Source organism: Scyliorhinus torazame, chromosome 3 (genome assembly GCF_047496885.1).
Source record: "Scyliorhinus torazame isolate Kashiwa2021f chromosome 3, sScyTor2.1, whole genome shotgun sequence".
Classification (NCBI taxonomy): domain Eukaryota; kingdom Metazoa; phylum Chordata; class Chondrichthyes; order Carcharhiniformes; family Scyliorhinidae; genus Scyliorhinus; species Scyliorhinus torazame.
Window position 1 is genome coordinate 75,195,077 of NC_092709.1, and position 20,668 is coordinate 75,215,744.

General features: G+C 43.8%; 1 protein-coding gene across 27 annotated transcripts in view; it reads right to left on the reverse strand.

Moving 5' to 3' along the window:
- Positions 1 to 20,668, reverse strand: part of ank2b (ankyrin 2b, neuronal) — a 1,300,297-nt gene that overhangs the window by 269,210 nt on the left and 1,010,419 nt on the right. For 24 of the 27 annotated variants that reach the window (XM_072495860.1, XM_072495870.1, XM_072495850.1 and 21 more), the window contains 4 exons: positions 18,694 to 18,792; positions 18,494 to 18,592; positions 10,066 to 10,164; positions 3,435 to 3,632 (listed from right to left, as the gene is read on the reverse strand). In XM_072495860.1, coding sequence (XP_072351961.1) covers positions 3,435 to 3,632; positions 10,066 to 10,164; positions 18,494 to 18,592; positions 18,694 to 18,792 — 495 coding nt within the window. The remainder of the gene's footprint in view (positions 1 to 3,434; positions 3,633 to 10,065; positions 10,165 to 18,493; positions 18,593 to 18,693; positions 18,793 to 20,668) is intronic. The other 3 variants (XM_072495874.1, XM_072495872.1, XM_072495869.1) reach the window with 1 other exon arrangement.

The following is a 20,668-nucleotide window of genomic DNA, read 5'->3' on the forward strand; positions in this document are numbered from 1 at the left end:
TTAACTTAGCATATTTTATATATGTGGCAGAAATGGAAAATGTCACAAGCAGCATCAAGACATGATAAATATTACACGCTCAAGGTGCTGGCCGTAACCCATTTATGATTTTATCCCTCATGCATTGGCTGGTTAGTGTCAGTTCTGGAAAGATTTATCACATCGTAGCATTTCTCTATCAGATAAACTATACCACTAAAATTAATGTATAAAAATTCTGCTAGTTGGAGATGGACACATAATGAATGTTGTAATATCCATAAATTCACAATTGCGCATGTGAGAAGGATAGCTAGCCTTTGTGTGCCTGAGTTTCAATGTTACATGTCTATGAAGGATATTTGCATTGAACTGGACTGAAACATGTTATTCTGAAGTACATAGTGGGAAATGTATAGATTCATGTTGAAATAAGTTAATTTTCAAAAAGTCTAGGACCTTTGAGGACGTGAGTTGAGTGAGTTCACTGAAAGAGACTACGAATATAAATGGCTTAATAATGTCTGTTTGGACAAATGATCAGTGACCTGTTTGGAATATAAAGCTATCAATACTGTGCTCATGAAATATTCAGCATATATAAATCTGTAATGAATGCACCTGCGTTTTCTTCTAGCTCTTTCTTTTATTTTATTTTCTGATCTTTCATCCCTTTCTGTTGCATTTAGCCTTGATGGGTGAGAATGCTGTTTAGGGATCAGTTAGGGTGATTTTGAAACTTGTATGCCTGTCTAGTGGCACTCAACACTGTACCTTTTGAAATCAACCATACTGCATGTGTGTGTATACGCGCGTGCCTGTCCACCACATTTTTGTAGCTTGGTTTAAAAAAAAATTCACAGATTAATTTGCTACTTCATAATTATCACATATGAATAAAAAGTTCTTACATCCTTATTCCGTATACTTTATTTCTTTGCTTGACTCGGGATTGTGCCAGCATTTATGTATAATTTGTAAACATTTGAGAAAATCAGGGGGTGGCCAGAAAATGTACAACTCTGGAGTTCAGTACAGGGGCGGCATGGTGGCAAGCACTGCTGCCTCAGAGCACAAGGGTCCCAGGTTCAATTCTGGCTTCGGGTGACTGTCTGTGTGGAGTTTGCACTTTCTCCCCGTGTCTGCGTGTGTTTCTTCCCGGTGCTCTGGTTTCCTCTCACAGTCCAAGGATGTGCAGGTTAGGTGGATTGGCCATGCTGAAATTGTCTCTTAATGAACAAAAGGTTGGGTGGGGTTACTGGGTTGCAGGGATAGGCTGGAGACGTGGGCTTAAGTAGGGTTATCTTTCCAAGGGCTGGTGTGGACCCGATGGGCTGAATGGCCTTCTTCTGCACTGTAAATTCTATTATTCTCTCCTCACTTAGCACAGAACATTATGTACTAAAATACAGGGCCATAATTTGTTGTCAAAATAACAGCAAGACTAATGGCGTTCACTGTTATTTATGGGTAGCTGGTCCAGCAACTTCAGGCAAGAAGTGAATGTACAATTAAATCTGAAAATCTAAATGATGTTGGCCAAGTTGTACAATTCTGCTGTTAGCTTTGTGAAAATGTATCTCATATGGAGTCTATCTTTTTTTTTTTTTAGGAACTTGCTATATTTTCCCATTAAACGTACCATAGAAAGTTAACTCTTGTCGTTACAAGTGAAAGTACCCTTTTAACAATAAGTATGAATTACTGCTAATCAAGCTTTCTGGAATCAAAAATTAACTACTAAATCGTGGAATCTCATTTCTTCAAATTTTGACATCTTCAAGGAATTTTTAAAATTACCAAATTTTAAATTCAAGATTATTTTTCTTACTTTTTCTGTCTTTTTTTTCTCCCTCTTGCCGTTTATTTATCTTTGTGTACCTGATTTGACATTAAATTTAGCCCCTTTAATTAATCCTCCTCACCCACTCGTCCCTGTGTTTATTTCCCAGTGGGTAAACCTCATTGATTGAAGGAGATATCCTTCTGGTTGCAGTGTTCACACAGCTCCCAGATGGCCTGTTTCTTTGCTGCATTGTTTTCAGCCCACATTTTCAGCAACAACATGTCACCACTATTGTGAGCCGAGAAGCAGAGGGGCACATCTAATAGAAAGCCACCAGATACCCTGCTACATCAAATTCTGGCCAATTATGTTGCTTTCTAATTAGAAACATAGAAAAAATAGGAGCAGGAGGAGGCCATTCAGCCCTTCAAGCCTGCTCCGCCATTCATTATGATCGTGGCTGATTATCCAACTGAACATAATGAATATATCTTTTACAGTAGTTCTCTGGGAATCCAATATAGGTTCAGAGTCGAGGGCTGATCAGTTTGGAGAAGCAAACATCGACAACAAATAATTACAGGAATGGAAGAACCATTTTATCCTTTCTCTGTGTTGTATTTGATATATTGTTATCCATCTTACATCCACCTCCTAAAAACAAGCATCAAGCACATGAAATGGATCAATTTGGTTGTTTCAAATTTTGATGCAACCCATCTCATTATAAAATTGCCCTTGTGTAGTGGGATAATATCCCCTTTTTTTGTCTGGCCAGCCAAAGGTTTATGCTATTTTGTTGGTATTTTTACCATCTTCTTCTACCTCTGGGAATCGAGTATCGATTAAACCAGGCAGAGTGACGAATAGTCAAACCTTTCACATATGCTGAAAACTTGTACACAGAATGCTTTTGGCACTCGCAGTACAACTGGAAACCGGCCAGTTGCAAACAACTACCTTGAAATTGGCAATTGTAGCAGGTACTCGGCATGGAGGAAGGAAAATCACACTGGGTTGCAGGTGTTCTATTGAAACTAGGGAAAGTGTTGGACTTTTTTTCATCACTTAAATTAACTTTTAAGTTAACAATACCAGTTCCCCAAGCTTAAACTAAAAGCCACCTGTCCTATAATGAAATGAATTAGAAACAGTATTGGTTTGAAAGTGGGAACAAAACGGCAAAGATCACAGACGGTTGATAGGAGCGATACATTGGTCAAAGAAACAGTTGAGAATCGCAGAGGTAAACAGAATAATACAATCTGGTGAGTTTATTTGCTTTACAGCAAGTAACTGGCAAACCAGGAAAGAGAATGTTCCAATATTATTGTGAAAGAAGCTTGTAAGATTGGAAGGGGACAGAGAGAGAGAGGTGACTACACGTAAAGCGGAACAATGTTTAATTTCTCAGCAGTATCACATACAATTATGCTATCTGGATAATGTGTACCAAATGTCTCAATCTGCCAAACCAGGACAATCATTCAATAAAGAAAATTAAAGCTGGAACTAGGGCTTAACATGTAGAAGTTTGAACATGTCACTGGAGAGCTATGAAAACAATGATTAGGGTTAGGGTTTGTGTTAAATAATTGCTGTCTTAAGGTGTCACAATTCAACATTAGTCCAATATTTCTCCATCCCCATCAAACAAATAACCTCTTACCTTTGTGGCTAATGAGTGTGAAGCACCTGCCTCAAGCAAAATGGAAGCAACATCTTCCTGCCCCTCCCTGGCAGAGATATGTAGTGGGGTGTAGCCATTAGTGGTGCAAGCATCGGGAAAGGCCATATGCTGTAGCAGCAGCTGTACAATCTCAGTTTTACCTAACCTTGAGGCAATGTGTAAAGGTGTTTGATCCTCCTGGGGGAATAAAATGGAACAAGCACAAAATATTTTTTATCCATTGCAGTTCTGTCTACGGCATTCTAAGCAGGGCCACATCATTTACAGATTTCTGCCTTAAGCAAATCTGGAAACTAATTTATACAAAAAAATTATTTTGGTGATAATCCAATAGAAATGGTATTCAAAAACGGCTGGAGTTATTTTCAAATAGATATGTTCAAAAACCTGACTACATGTGTTCCATATGGACAGCAGTTTTGAATGAACTCCATCTGCAGTCTGACAAACCTGTGTTTGCAAAAGACGCCGTATATAAAAAGGATATAATGCTTAATACTTTTGATCAATCTACAGAGATGTAAATTATCAATAATAGTCCGGTTCCAATGCTGTCTTTTGGAGCCCAATTTGCACATGAAAGAAGAAGCCCATCAAGCAGCTCTAAATATTGCTCAATAGGGCAGCACGGTGGCACAGTGGTTAGCATTGCTGCCTCACGGCGGCGAGGCTCCAGGTTCGATCCCGGCTCTGGGTCACTGCCCACTGCCGCCCGTCTGACTTTTGTCAGGTGCATAAGGTTAAAATCTGACTTCCGGTCTTCACTACTCTGCCAGAATTGGCCTCATTCCTGATAGCAAACTGTATGGGAATGATGTGCTGTAACTTCAATTTCCTGCTCCCATTCCAAGAAGCTGTCTTTTATTGAATCGTTATTGGTCAATGGTGGCTATATATTCACAGACTGATGCACGATCAATGACCACTAAAGCGAGGTTGTAGTCCAACTGAAGGCTTTAATAAGCTAGATGTTTCCCCCAGCAGCTCAGGTACAGAAAGAAGGCTGCTGGGGCGGCACGGGATTTTATACCCCGCCTTGCAGGGCAGAGCTACCATACAGCTTGACCAATAGGAAACATACAATATCTACCAATGGTGTTCCAGCATTACCAGATACCGTAATACCTCTACACAGACGACCACATTTACCCCCTGTTAAAAAAAGAGTCCGGCGGGGGTGGTGGCTTGATATTACAACATGGTAATGTGGTAGAAATTATAGTTATGGAGGTACCGTAATACCTCCGTACAGCGTTTTGTCTTATTGTCGTAACTATTTACAGATTCACAATTAACTATTTTCACTTTAAAATGAAGCAACAGTTGATCGGGGGCCCTGGACATCCTCTGTGATCGTCAAAGCTCTGGTGGTGACGCCTGTGGAGGCTCGGCCGCCTGTGACTCCGGGAGCGTGGCCTCGATCTCTGTGGCAGCTTCAACACCCCGAGGTGGCGCTGGTGGGCAAAACGGTTGATTTGGGAGGGGAGCGTCTGTGGGGTGCGTCGGTCGGGGTGGGTGGGCCTAGACGGGGCCGGCGGAAGGACCGATCCTCCTGGGAAGGGGGCGGCTGTAAGGTGCAGCGGTGGGAGGGAGGGTGGGACTGGTGGCTGGGTGTGCATGGGGATTCGGTGGGCGCCAGGTTTCGTAGGGAGACAGTATCTTGCTGGCCGTCAGGGTACGCCACGTAGGCATACTGGGGGTTAACGTGGGGAAGATGGACCCTCTCGACCAACGGGTCTGACTTGTGCGCCCGCACGTGTTTTCAGAGCAGGATGGGTCCGGGAGCTGCCAGCCAGGTCGGGAGCGAGGTCCCAGAGGAGGACTTCCTGGGGAAGACAAGGAGACGCTTGTGAGGTGTTTGGTTGGTCGTGGTACAAAGCAGTGACCGGATGGAGTGGAGGGCATCCAGGAGGACTTCCTGCCGGCGGGAGACTGGGAGATTCCTGGATGTAGGGCTAGTAGGACAGTCTTCCAGACCGTACCGTTCTCCCTCTCTACCTGTCAGTTACCCCGGGGGTTGTAACTGGTCGTCCTGCTCGAGGCGATGCCCTTGCTGAGCAGGAATTGACACAGTTCGTCGCTCATAACGGAGGACCCCTATCACTATGTATGTAAGCGGGGAACCCGAACAGTGCAAAGATGCTATGGAGGGCCTTGATGACGGTGGTTGTGGTTATGTCGGGGCAGGGGTTGGCGAATGGGAACCGGGAGTACTCGTCAATCACGTTCAGGAAGTACGTGTTGTGGTCGGTGGAGGGGAGGGGCCTTTGAAGTCCAGACTGAGGCGCTCAAAGGGACGGGAAGCCTTTATCAGGTGCACTTTCTCTGGCCTGTAGAAGTGCGGTTTGCTCTCCGCGCAGATCTGGCAATTCCTGGTGGCTGTCCTGACCTCCTAGATGGAGTAGGGCAGGTTACGGGTCATGATAAAGTGGAAAAAGGGAGTGACCCCCGGGTGGCAGAGATTCTCGTGGAGGCCTCGGAGGCGGTCCACTTGTACGTTGGCACATGTGCCGCAGGACAGGGCATCAGGAAGCTCGTTTAGCTTCCCAGGACGATACAAGATCTCGTAGTTAAAGGTGGGGACTTCGATTCTCCTCCGCAAGATCTTGTTTTTTTTTATCTTGCCCCGCTGTGCATTATCGAACATGAAAGCAACCGACCGTTGGTCAGTGAGGGGAGTGAATCGCCTGCCGGCCAGGTAATGCCTACAATGTCGCACAGCTTCTACTATGGCCTGGGCCTCCTTTTCGACTGAGGAGTGGTGGATTTTGGAAGCATGGAGGGTACGTGAGAAGAAGGCCACGGGTCTGCCCGCTTGGTTGAGGGTGGCCGCCAGAGCTACGTCAAACGCGTCGCTCTCAACCTGGAAGGGGAGGGACTCATCGATGGCGTGCATCATGGCCTTTGCAACGTCTGCTTTGATGCGGCTGAAGGCCTGGTGGGCCTCTATCGACAGGGGAAAAACTGTGGATTGGATCAGGGGACGGGCCTTGTCCGCATAGTTGGGGACCCACTGGGCATAGTAAGAGAAAAACCCTAGGCATCGCTTCAGGGCCTTGGAGCAGTGAGGGAGGGGGAACTCCATAAGGGGGTGCATGCGTTCAGGGTCGGGGTCTATAACTCCATTTCACACAACGTAGCCGAGGATGGCTAGGCGGTCGGTGCTGAACACGCATTTATCCTTGTTATACGTAAGGTTAAGGATCTTTGCGGTCTGGAGGAATTTTCAGAGGTTGGTGTCGTGGTCCTGCTGGTCGTGGCCGCAGATGGTGACATTATCAAGATACGGGAATGTTGCCCTTAAACCGTACCGGTCAACCATTCGGTCCATCTCGCGCTGGAAGACCAAGACCCCGTTAGTGACACCGAAGGGAACCCTTAAGAAGTGGTAGAGCCGCCCATCTGCCTCGAAGGCAGTGTACGTGCGGTCACTAGTGCGGATGGGGAGCTGGTGGTAGGCGGACTTAAGATCCACCGAGGAGAAGACCTTGTAATGCGCGATCCTGTTTACCAGGTCGGATATGCGGGGGAAGAGGGTACGCGTCCAGCTGCGTAAACCTGTTGATGGTCTGACTGTAGTCGATGACCATCCTATGCTTCTCCCTGGTCTTTACCACCACTACTTGAGCTCTCCAGGGACTGTTGCTAGCCTCAATGACCCCTTCCCTCAGTAGCCTTTTGACCTCTACCCTAATAAAGATCCGATCCTGGGCACTGTACCGTCTGCTCCTGGTGGCAACGGGTTTGCAATTCGGGGTGAGGTTCGCAAACAGGGAAGGCGGATCGACCTTGAGGGTCGCGAGGCTGCAGACAGTGAGAGGGGGTATAGGACCGCCAAATTTGAAAGTTAGACTTTGGAGATTGCACTGGAAGTCTAACCCTCGGAGTGTGGCCGCGCAGAGGTGGGGAAGGACGTAGAGCCGGTAATTTTTAAACTCACTTCCCTGGACCGTGAGGTATGCTACACAAAACCCCTTTTTCTCTATTGAGTGGGAACCGGAGGCCAGGGAGATATTTTGATTAACGGGGTGGACGGGGAGAGAACAGCGCCTTACCGTGCCGGGGTGTATGAAGCTCTCCGTGCTCCCAGAGGTGATTAAGCAGGGCGTCTCGTGCCCGTTGATTAGTACTGTTGTTGTAGCAGTTGAGAGTGTTCGAGGCCGGGACTGGTCCAGGGTCACCGAGACCAATCGCGGCAACAGTTGAGTGTTCTCTTCGGGCGGTGTGTGGTCAGCCGAGCTGGGGTCCTGGGAGTCCATCCAAGATGGCGGCGCCCATTGGTCGCACATGGCTGGGGGTGCACAAAATGGCGGCGCCCATGGGACAAGATGGCAGCGCCTGATAGTCGCAAGTGGCCCTGGAGGAGGAAGATGGCGGCGCCCGCTGGCCGCACGGGGATCGTGGAGAGGGTTGTGGTGGCGGTCCGCATTCGCCACTGGAGACCGTAGCGACCGCACAGGCCTGGCATACCACCACGAAGTGGCCCTTTTTACCGCATCCCTTGCAGGTGGATGAGCGGGCCGGACACCGCTGCCGGGGGTACCTGGCCTGCCCGCAAAAGTAGCAGCGGGGCCCTCCGGGCTTGCCAGGCCGCCTTGCAGCACAAGCTTGTGGGGGGATGGGAGATGTCTCGGGGTCGGCTGCGGAGGGGTTCCACGCTGCCCAGGGGGCTGCTGCGTGGTCGGGAACGTAAGCGCGGGCGTTTCGGGAGGCCACATCCAGGGAGCCTGCAAGGGCCTGTGCCTCCTTGAGGCCTCGGGTGTCTTTCTCCAGCAATTGCTGGCGGATTTGGGAGGACAGCATACGTGCAACGAACGCGTCCCGGATCAAAAGTTCTGTGTGGTCGCTCGACGAAACTTGCGGGCAGCTGCAGTTTCTCCCCAACACCAGGAGCGCACGGTAGAATTCTTCCAGCGATTCCCCAGAGATTTGTCACCTCGTTGCTAGCATATGTCGGGCGTAGACCTGGTTTACTGGGCGAATATAATGTCATTTTAGCAGCTCCATTGCTGCATCGAAGTCGTCTGCGTCCTCGATGAGGGTGTAAATTTCCGGGCTCACCCTCGAGTGCAGGACTTGCAATTTCTGTTCTCCCATGGGTGTGTTTTCGGCCGTTCTGAGATATCCGTTAAAACACGCTAGCCAGTGCTTGAAGGTTGCCGCTGAGTTTGCCGCGTGGGGGCTGAGTTGCAGACACTCCGGCTTGATTCCGAGCTCCATCCTTTGAAATCTAGCTTATTAAATTGATGCACGATCAATGACCACTAAAGTGAGGTTGTAGTCCAACTGAAGGCTTTAATAAGCTAGATGTTTCCCCCAGCAGCTCAGGTACAGAAAGAAGGCTGCTGGGGCGGCACGGGCTCTTATACCCCGCCTTGCAGGGCGGGGCTACCATACAGCTTGACCAATAGGAAACATACAATATGTACCAATGGTGTTCCAGCATTACCAGGTACCGTAATCCTTCTACACAGACTACCACACAGTCAACACTCTGCAAAGGGCAAAGAGTAAACCAAGGCAAAGTGAAGAAAGTCAATAATGGAAACTTTATTGGGAGAAATACAGGTTTCAGGAGATTGTTCAATTTGACATCAATACTTCTCCTCTGTAAACAACTTAAAATTCATTCACAAAATAACATACAATTTGGAGATGAATGTGGCTAATTACCCTCATTTTCAAGTATTGTCAGATAACACTGAGTCTGTCTTTTGTTTAAAAGATGCAATCTCCATGTTATCCATTGTTTCAGCCATAGTGTGCCTCTTTGGTGCCTATTTCATATTGAGTCGTGTGTTGAAATTGCACATTGTTTGAATTGGTTACTTTAGCCTCAACGTCCATTCAGCAATCTTTAACTGCTATTTAGCAGTATATTCATCAGCAACTAAATTAGTGTACAAGACTGAACACCTGCCTTTGCTGAATGCAAGTCATGGAAATTATGAATAACAGACATACAACGGTTTAAAGGATTTTGTTTCTCCTTCACCTAAGCTCTCCAATTGGGTTGTGAAATCTGGCACAACAAAGGCTTATTCCAGCAACCTCACTTTTTATAATGCTCCTTTACATTTTTAATGAATAAAAACTGCACAAAACGTGTGCCACATGAATCATAACTTTTCTTATCCAAGTAGCATCAAAAACATGGTTGAAAGAAGATTCCGATTTTGCTGCTTCCATCATCTTTATTTCAATCTTCAGTTCCTGCTGTTTATAAGCCAGGATTTGGTCATAATGAATCAATGCTACTCTTAGGGAAAAGAAGAAATGGAAGGAATAGCGTTTTTTATGGTTCAACATCTTCCCCCACCCCACTGTTATGTCAGGTTCCAGCTTTCTCAATGAAAACTGGCAGGACTGAGCACCTGTGATTCCTGCAACATGAACGAGGAGGTATTTGAGCTAAGAGTAAATCATTTTGATGCGAAAGTCACAAATGCCAGCCAGTTTACCTGATATTGTAGCTCTAGCATATGGAAATATGAGTTGTTAAACATTAGCTGAAAATTTTTGCACTAAAATTTCAACATCATTGGTCAGCATCAACATCTGTTCTGACAGTATCAATAAACATAATCATGCACTGTTCTTTTACACCTACCCTAGCTTTCGCGTCCACTAGGGCCCCATTACGTAGCAGGCAGCGCACAACTTCCACTTGACCAGCTCGTGCAGCCATGTGCAATGCAGTTTCCCCACGCTGAGGAAAGAAAAATAGTTCATTAACCGGCCAGATGTAAACATCGCCATTGTAGATATGGCAGAGAACTCCATTTCGATTGTGACGTCGGACAAACCATCACAGACAGAAAAATATAGCAGTCGATTTTTTTGTAAAATCACTTTGAATAATGTGATATCTCACTTTCCATATCACTTCACAAATAATAGGGTTGAGAACAACATTTTTATTTGAATCCAACCGAACAAACAGAATGTCCCTGAAATCTAGGAAATTTCAATTCAGATGATCTGTGTCTTTAACTTTGTGAGCACAGATTAAGGGGACTAAATTGGATAGCAATGCAGGATAAACCCATACCCATGCAGCAAACAAAGCAGCACAATAACTTTGTGCTGCCCGCTCATTTGAATGACCTCTGTGTCCAATCAGTGCTAACTGTATTGTTCATTGGTTGGTGCAAGAACAGAGGACTGATATCATGCGTGGGTGCCACACACTTAACGCCAGTCTGCAATGCTTAAGGATGACCTGCATCTCAGAGAGGAAAAGTACATTTTGTTTAGAGCACGTGCTGGGAGTCGTGGTTGAAGAAAATCGCTCTCACACTTGCAGATCCAAGCTCAGATAATGACACTGCACATATGTACGAAAGTAGATTCGAGGTAGGATTTCCACCCGTTGAAACAATGGGCACAAGTGAGCTGCAGTTTGGGCAGCAGGCAGGAACAAGGATAGCATAGAAGTCAGGTCACTGAAGATGATGTTCCACACAAGGACTCAGATGCAAACTTTGATGGGGTAGCCACCGAACGTATGCTGGCACAGTTGCTTCACAACTCCAGGGTCCCAGGTTCGATTCCCAGTCTGTGCGGAGTCTGCACATTCTCTCAGTGTCTGCGTGGGTTTTTTCTGGATGCTCCGGTTTCTTCCCACAGTCCAAAGATGTGCAGGTTAGGTGGATTGGCCGTGCTAAATTGCCCTTAGTGTCCAAAAAGATTAGATGGGGTTACTGGGTTGCGGGGGTAGGGTGGGAGGTGTGGGCTTAGATAGGGTGATCTTTCCATGGGCCTGTGCAGACTCGATGGGCCGAATGCCGACCTTCTGCACTGTAAATTCTGTGATCTGTAATTCTATGAAATCGAATGCATGAGTTTCACAATGAGGTCATCAGCATGTTGTCACTATTGTCCTTTTGAAGTCCAATAGCCACCCTTTTCTTTGCCACGGTAAATGCAGCTGGTGCGGTGGACTCCCACATCATGATTGCTGGCGGAATACCAATAATTGACTTGCATGATTCTCTGTATATGGTCACGCACACACCAGCTGGACTTTCAGAGAGTTAAGTCCCTTTCAGTTCCGGGATAGAAGGGTTGACAGGCAAAGCGATGTGCATCCAGTCAATGGCACCTGGCAACCTGGGAAAAGCCTGCAATCCTAGTGAGCTGCGCACATACTCTGCTGCTTCTCTCTGGCAAGACCACATAAAACATTTGAACATACAAATTAAGAGGAGTAGGCCATTCAGTCCCTCAAGTCTGTTCTGCCATTCAATAAGATCATGACCTCAATGCCACTCTTCTGCCTATACCTGATATCCTTTGATTCCCTTGTTAGTTGTGAATCCATTCACCCCTGCATTAAAGATATTCAATGACCATTCCTCTATTATTGTCTGGGGAAGAGAGTTCCACAGACTCACGACTCTGATAGAAAGAATTCTCCTTACCTGTCTTAAACGGGAGATCACTTATTTGTAAACTGTGTCCCCTGATTCTAGTTTCTTCCACAAGGGAGAAACATCCTTTCATGTTCACTATGTCAAATTTACTCAGGATCATATGTTTCAGTTAGATTACCTCTCACTCTTCTAAACTCCAATGGACATAGTTCCAACCTATCCAAAATTACCATCCCCTCATCCCAGTCAGCAGTTGAGTAAACCTTCTCTGATCTGCTTCTGATGCAGTATTGTCCTTTCGTAAAGGAGACCAAAATTGTACATAATATTCTATATGTGGTCTCACTAATGCCCTGTACAACCGTAGCAAAACAGCTCTACTTTTCAATTCTATTCCCCTTGCAATAACTGAGAAATTGATATGCAGTTAGTTCTGATTGATTCAGAACCTCCCTTAGACACCAGTGCCTGGAAAACTGCATGTTGCAAATATCTCCACTGCCAGTCTGGAAGGAGCCAGGTGCATAAACATTAACTGCCATGGTCACCTTCATCGTCGCTGGCAATATTGTTCTTGCTCTGCTCTAAGATGGCAGTGAGGTCATCTTTACTCATGTGCAAACAATTCACATATTGTTTCGGTGGGATATTTGCTCCCTGGAAATCCTGGGTGGATATTGTCCCTCACCCCCTCTTCTTCCTTCCTTTCTACCAACTTTTCAGTGTGGTCCCAAGTCATGAGGAATACCTGCTCATGCACCCATGTCTCCATTGTGAAGAAGCTTTGAAGTCAGCAAAAAGTCCTTCACCACTTATCACAATGCTCCATGTAGACTTTTGCAACTTAAAACTATTAAAAACACCAAATAGTTGGGAGTCATAGCAGCAGCCAGTAGAAATTAATCATAAAGTAACCAATAAATAGTTGATGATCCCCTTAAATGGCAGTGGTGGAGGGTTCTCCTTGCTACTGAATGAATATTCAACTGTGCAAGGTTAAGTGTGTGTATTTGCTGGAGCACTGAGCTCCAAAATGATCCCGTTGTCATAAAATCAGTATCGCACACTGATTGATATCAGGAGCTATTACCTCTGCATATTTCTGGCAGACATTCAGTAACTGCGACCCGTGCATCATTATGGTGATTTTCCCCACAAGCATGAACACGTATCACTGACGCCATTTTAGAGTTCTCAGGATACTTGTAGTTCCTAAACATTGGTGGGATTGAGCCCCATTTCTCACCAAAATTCTCTGCACTGTAGAGTGAGGAACAGGGTGAAGGGCTCAAGAGTTGGACTCTGAACATCACAGCCAGAGTCTCCAAATGAACTCCAGCTGGGGGTCTTTAAATTCACTTAATCCTTTTATACAATCTTTGCTTAGCTTTACTTAGCATAATTAAAACAAAAAATAATGCTTTGGTCCTAATTACAATTGCGATAGAGACTAATAGGTCTGGAATTTCCTCAGAGCAGTTCCCGTCCACTGATGTAACCTGAAGCGTGTAGGAATGTCCATTAACACTCATAAACAGGAATTCTGCTACACATCCAATGAAGATACGCGATGAAGTAGGAACAATTCTGGAGACATTTTTGGCCAGAGTTTCACAGTGCTAAAAGTCATCTTTTTCACCATGTACATCCTGGCTTTATGGACTTTCAGAGGAATATTGAAATTTTATCTGAAAATACTTCCAACATGTCTTAACATCTTGCTTATTCATTAAGGTTAGCACAAGTGATTTAACATAGTAGAGCATCCTTGATTTTCTATACATAATACAATTAGTTGGATTTTTTTAAGAGAGCTTGATTTTGTAAAAAGAATCCCCAAAGCAATAAATTACCATGTTCTGTGGGACTGAACACCATAATGAGAATAGAGCCCTGTGTTTTGTTACCTGTGTGGTAGGTAACATGTGCTACTCAATCCTTAGTTAGTGATGAGATATTCTGAATCTCGATGAGGAAGATTCGAACTCATCCAGTAGTAACAAAAGGTTTATTGAGTAACTACAACAATATTTACATGAGTTCTTTACTTTAACTATGATAGTAGTGATAAAGTTAACAAGATCTAACTATGGTAACTATACGTAACTCCACTGGTCATCTAAACTAGTCTGCCGTTGCTTTGATCACAGTGCACCCAAGAGAGAGAGACAGAGACCCAATGTGGCTGGCTTTTATACCCTGCATACATAGAGATCACCACATCCCCCTTTTTTTCGTGTTACATATTTTCTGTATGTTGTAAAGAAAATTGAACAAACATAATGGATGCAGTTTGCAAAGGCATTACATAAAATCAATGAGTTAGTCCGTCAAATGTTAATACTTTTAGTCTCTTAAGCTTCTTTTTGCTTCCGTGAAATAGGTAGACAAATGATGTTATGTACAAGTTGTGATTATCTTGACGATTATATAAAGCAAATTAATATTTATGAGTCGAAACTTAATGAGTTTGTTCGGTCGAGTTGCTTTCTTCTTCTGTTGTTGAAGTGGTGATGTTGTTATTTCTTTGTGACCGTCGTCAGTGTTCCTCTGTTTAAGTAACCAAGAAGCCATCAATGAGGTATTTGAATGGTCGAATCACTTTGTTGTCTGATTTATGCTTTTTTTTAATGCTTGTGGTCGCGATTCTGTGTTACATCTTTGTTGGCTGACATGGACTTTTTCCTGTGTTTGTAGTATTGATTCTGTATGTCATCTTTGTTGTCTGACCTGGACTTTTTCTTGTGTTTGTGGTATTGATTCTGCATGTCATCATTCTTGAAAGCTGGTTTGCTTGTTTGTTGAGGAGCAAATGTGAATTTGTGAGATTTGTTGCCGTGTCATGGCATGCTTGTACTCTTGCCATTGTTTTGCAGTGTGCTGTGGCATTGTCCTTCATGTGCAGAGTTGTACCATGCTGTACAGGTCATTGTTTCATTGTTTTAATTTCTGTCTTGGTCGTTTTCGTTGTCATTCTTGTTGTCGTTCTTGTTGTTGTTTTCGTCATGCTTGTTGTTTCTGTTTTTGTTGTTTTTGCTGTTGTTCTTGTTGTTTTTCTTGTAGTTTTTGTTGTTGTGCTTGTAGTTTTTGATGTTGCTGTCGTTGTTCTTGTTTCTGCAGCGCTTCATGTTGTTGTTGCTCTTGTTGCACCATGAGTGTTCCGCTTGGATGATGTGAGTCATTGTCACAATTATTGGTGTCAGTGTCCTTTGTGGTATCTGTTACATAGAGTGTTTCTTCTTGAGAATTGTGAGAATGATCTGATGTTGCATTGATGTTGGTGACATCAGTCATTTGTGGTGGATTTGATTCCTCTGCTATGCTTCCTTGGTACTCCTCTTCTGGAGTCATTTCTGGTTCATTTGAATCAGCTTTAGTTTCTTGGTGCTCCTCTTCTGGAGTCAAAATCTTCAAGATCTCTATTGACGTGGTCTCTCTGGACTCTTGGTGCTCCTCTTCTGGAGTCAAAATCTTCAGGATTTCTATTGACGTGGTCTCTCTGGACTCTTAGTGCTGCTCTTTTGGAGTCACAATCTTCACGATTTCATTTGAGGTGGTCTCTCTGGACTCATGAGTAGCCGTCCTCTGATTATTGAGAGCTTCTTTGCAGACGAGCTGAGATATGTTAGTCTCACTGTGATCCTGCACATCCTGTATGAGAATTGTGATTTCTTCATCACTTGTCTCACATACAGTGGGTAGACATTCAGTGTCTTCTTGTTGGTTAAATGGGCTGGGTAGACTTTCATAGTCTTCTTCTGGTGGCTCAAATAAGCTTGATAGATCTTCATGGTCTTGTTCATGCATGGCGTTCGCTATGGAGTGTTTGCTTGATTCCATTTTTGAGTCTGTCACCAAGCTGTCTGTGGAGGCTTGCGCCGCTCTCTTTGTGGAGGCTTGCGTCGCTCTCTGTGTGGAGTTTTTCATCGCTCTGTCTGTGGAGTCCTTGATCGCTCGCTCTGTGGAGTCCTTCATCGCTCGCTCTGTGGAGTCCTTCATCGCTCGCTCTGTGGAGTCCTTCATCGCTCTCTCTGTGGAGTCCTTCATTGCTTCCTGTGTGGAGTCTGTCATCACTCTCTCTGTGGAGTCTGTCATCGTTCTCTCTGTGGAGTCTGTCATCGCTCTCTTTGTGGAGTCGTGCAGTGTTCTCGCTGTAGAGTCGATCTGTGCTCTCTCAACGGAGTCGTTCTGTGCTCTCTGTGTGGCGTCGTCTTCTTCTTGGGTATTGCTGTCATCTAATGTATCGACGATCTGCCATGACACCATGGTATTGGATTCATCTACCATGAGAAGAGTAGTGTTGAGTTTTTCAACCTTGTTGCTGATGCTGTGATCAGCATATCCGAATAACTCAGCCATGTCTGAGCAGTATTGTGTGTATTGTTCGATAGACAAATCATCCCTTTTTGTTTCGGAGTTGTTATCGTTCTCTTCATGTTCAATGAACAAAGCATCTTCTTTGGTTTCGGATTTTTCATTGTGCTCTTCACTTTGGGTGGTGCAGACTGCTTGTTCCAGGGTGTTGTGAAAATTATTTTCAACTGCTGGTGTAAGTTTGGGCATTGTTCTGTCTTTTGAGGTAAGAAAATTAGGTTTTGCAGCTTTAAATTTCTTTTTGTTCATTTTCGTGCATTTCCCTTTTAAGTGGGCATGGTCCTGGTCCTTTGACATCATGATGCTCGTGACATCATGTGCAGGACTCGATTGCGCATGCGCAGAACACTGTTTTGCCGGTTTGCGTCTTTTAGGGAAGTGCACATGTGCGGCTCCTTTCTCAAGATGGCTGCCGCTCAGAACTTTCATCTTCTTAAATTTCAATACTGCCTCTGCCTCGTGGTGAGTATTCGCGCCCTTTTAACCGATTTTGTTTTCTAGATAATGATTCTGTGTTTGTAGAGACTCACAGTATTGATTTTGCTTTTGTTCATAAGCAAGGCATTTTTGTATAGCGATTTCTAGAGTTAGATGCTTATTTTGTGATAGTTCTTTCCTCAAATTTTTATCAGACAGTCCAGAAATTAATTGATTCATTATCACAGTGTCTCTGAAATCAGCATAATCACAGCCTTGTGGTATTAACTTGAGATTTGTAATAAAATCAGTGATGGGCCCTCCGTTTCTCTGGCATTTATGACAATTGTTAAATCTTTCCAGCATCTCACCAGAGTGACTCTTACAGTGTTAATCAAATTGTTTATCAAACTAGTGATAAGGTTAACAAGATCTAACTATGGTAACTATACGTAACTCCACTGGCCATCTAAACTAGTCTGCTGTTGCTATGATCACAGTGCACCCAAGGGAGAGAGAGAGACCCAATGTGGCTGCCTTTTATACCACTGTTGGTCCGGCCCTCTAGTGATCATGTGGTGCTACTGATTGCACATTAACCCCTTGTGCACATGCACACATAGAGATCACTACACCTTGTATGTCAGCATTTCACTCTACTCACCAAATTCACTCAAATGCTCAGCTCTTCTGTGGCAAACAAGCTATCTACATCTCAGGGAGGCTCCATTCATTTAGTGGGAGTTTCAACGGTATGCCTACACCTCTCCTATAAACACCTTTTCTTCCTGTGTTCATTTTGCTTTTTTATTAACATATATATGCAATATATGTTCAATATCAACAAAGCAATAAAACCAGTGTGGAAACAAGTAAACTGTATCCATTCTACTCCAAGTGTTATTATCCTCATATCTGACTTTTCCCCTTTGTAGTAATCCATTATTTCAAGTTTCTTCTTCTGGTTCACTGGTAGAAAGTTGCGTTCAGGGCCAATCGTGTTTTTCCTTCCATATAGTGGAACCATCAGAACCCACTGCCAGAATTATTTGTTGTTGGATCATCATTGATTAAGATGCTCTAGTAAGTTAGTCCTGGTTAGTCTGATCACACATCATTTGTTTGTTTTCGAAAGTCTTCAGATTACACCACATTCCACATTAACAAAGAGCAATTATACAGCCGATAGTGCATTTCTAACACAGTAATACAACTTTGGCCGGGAATTTACGATCTTACCCAGGGTTTTGTTTCCTGCAGTGGAGGTAACTCCCCATTAGTCACCGGCAGGATCTTGCGGTCACGCCTAAATCTACGGAAATTTGGATGCCTCGCCCCCTCTCCGTCATGGGGGAGGGGGGAAACGACCTTCGGGAAGGTCCCACTGGCGGGCAGGGCCAAGAAATCCCGCCCTTTATTTATCTATTACAATCTTTATAGCCTGTGGTGGAACTATGGTGGTGTGCTTGGGGTGTGAAACAGATTACAGCTTTCGGGTAAAGTCTTTCCATAATATCTGCACTGCTCTAAATGGTAATATTTCTATATAAACACCCTGATATGCAGAAATAAGCAGAGCTAGTTTGTCTGGAAGGCAAATCAGTGGTGGGTAGATTGTTGGGTTCTTTATGGAAAGTAAGATGGTTAACCTGCACGTTGTGAGGATAAACCACTGCTGTCCTTTCGCACTCTAGTTGTTTGTCAATGAGTGCACACAAAGGAATGTATTTCAAACCTATTTAGCAAATGGTACACATGCTCTTTGTTTTCAAAGGAATATTAAAAATATATTTGTAAGTGTTGCATTATGAAGGAATTCCAACAAGTTCTTTCGTAATGCACTTCCTATTGATTAAGGCTAACCATACTCACAATGTTAGAAACATCTGGAGACGCTCCATTCTGCAGCAAAAGGAGGACAATATTCAAGTGGCCCATGAAGGCAGCCACATGTATTGGTGTAAGGCCAGACTGTGAAACAAAGCAATAGCATTTTACTCCTCTGCAGGGACTGCAACTTGTTTTAAATTGATGCTAAAGAGGCAGTGACTAGGTATTAACATTCCTTCTACCTCTGTTATGGCTTGGATTGAGGCACCGTATTTCACAAGAAGCTCCATCACTTTAACACGGTTTTTCTTACATGCAATATGCAGTGGAGTAAAGCCATTCTGTACAAAAAAGATCAACCAGGTTAGCATTGAGGACAAGCATGCATACAATATTGTTACTCCAAGATCATGCATATAAATCTCATGTTAATTCATGGTCCCATGGCAGTCACCCTAAATCTGCTTTAAATTAAAGCTAGTGGCCTGGTAGATGTAGAATCAATTTACAGCTAGGCAGTTCATTGTTCATGTAGCCTGGTTCCTCGTTCAACTATCACGGTCTGGAGAAAGATCTGAACAGAACTACTTCTACACATGCAGTCATCTCTAATTCTTGCCATTAAATTTGGAATTTATTGATGGTATAGGCAGGAGAAACCACATTTTAGAAATATGTCAAACCTCTTTTCGCACTTCTTAAACTTGGGTTGACAGTGCAATAAAGTTGTACTCCCTGTGGTGTAAAGAACAAGCAGAGTAAGTGGTTCCTTCAAAATCATGTAAAATTGCCGGCCATTGGAATAGTCTGGGATCTGCCATTGGAATGGGTATAGTCATCTTTGTGACACTGTAAAGAGGAACATCTCATCATTTGAACTGATTGGTTTGCCAGTTAGGACCACATTATGATTGGTTTCCCCTCCCAAAGAAGATTTGACCTCTAATAAAGCCGAGGTAACTCCTTACTAATTGACTCCCATATTAATACCTTTTCTTGATAAGCACTGCCCATCATAACTGACAGTTGAAGCCTGATTACCACTTCTTGAATGTGGGGCTCCGGCAATACAGGACTTCATTGGTCAGGAACAAAATACATAGCATATAAACAAATGGTACATAACAAAAGGATGAAAACCTAATTCAAAATAATACACCATAGAATATTCTAATATAAAAATGATTTCATCAAAAACAATTTTAGCAAATTTACCTAATTAAATGACAGAATAAACATTAAAATATCTACACACGAGCAGAATGCTAATTTCCAGAGCTCTTTATTATATAAATATTTTTAATTGACCACTCCACAAATAAATGTATTGTCTGACAAATAAATACAATAACGATGCTTTGAATGAATCATCAGAGCAGTTATCTCAGGTTACCCTTATTATGTTCTGTAGACTGGCCGAAGTGAATGATAATCTATAAAACACGTAGTTTAAAGTAATTTATTATAGAACAAACTGCGTGGTAAGAAAACTAGAATAAATTAACTAACAAACAACTTACACTAAACAACTCTCGTGGAACTACTGCAAATACGTCTATCTCCCAGCACGACCAACTCCCAACTCCCAGATCACATAGCGAGGTGATGGATTTGCAATGCCACCCAATGGTCGGAGATCATGCAGAAAATTATGTACAAACTTACATTATGCATATCATCACAACCCTGATGCAGCAAGATCAACCATTGATGGGAATAGTTACAACGGTCTCTTGATAGCTTAGGAAGGAATTTTCCAAAGCTGTTCTTAAATTGGCCTCATGCATTTTTCCATCAGGTTCTGTATATCTCAGGAGACTGTGTTACAAGGAAATGGGTTGATGGTGTTTGTGGCTGTATTATATCCGAATGAGGTGATTTTGATGGACCAGATGATCAGCGTGTTTTCGGCTGGAGAGATATGTAAAATATATTGGGTGCCTAGCCCACTGCCTTCCAGCCCATCCTTGACTTGGTCCGCATAATACGGAGATTGGGTAAGGAACCCACTAGCCTGCTCATGCTTAGGCCTTTGAGGCCCTTAAGTAAGTCAATCATTGCCCATTTAAAGAATCAATCTTGTCTCCACTGACATAAGACATTAGGGCTGCACGGTGGCACAGTGGTTTGCACTGCTGCCTCACAGTGCCAGTGACCCAGATTCAATTCCCACCTTGGATGACTGTCTCTGTGGAGTTTACACGTTCTCCCAGTATC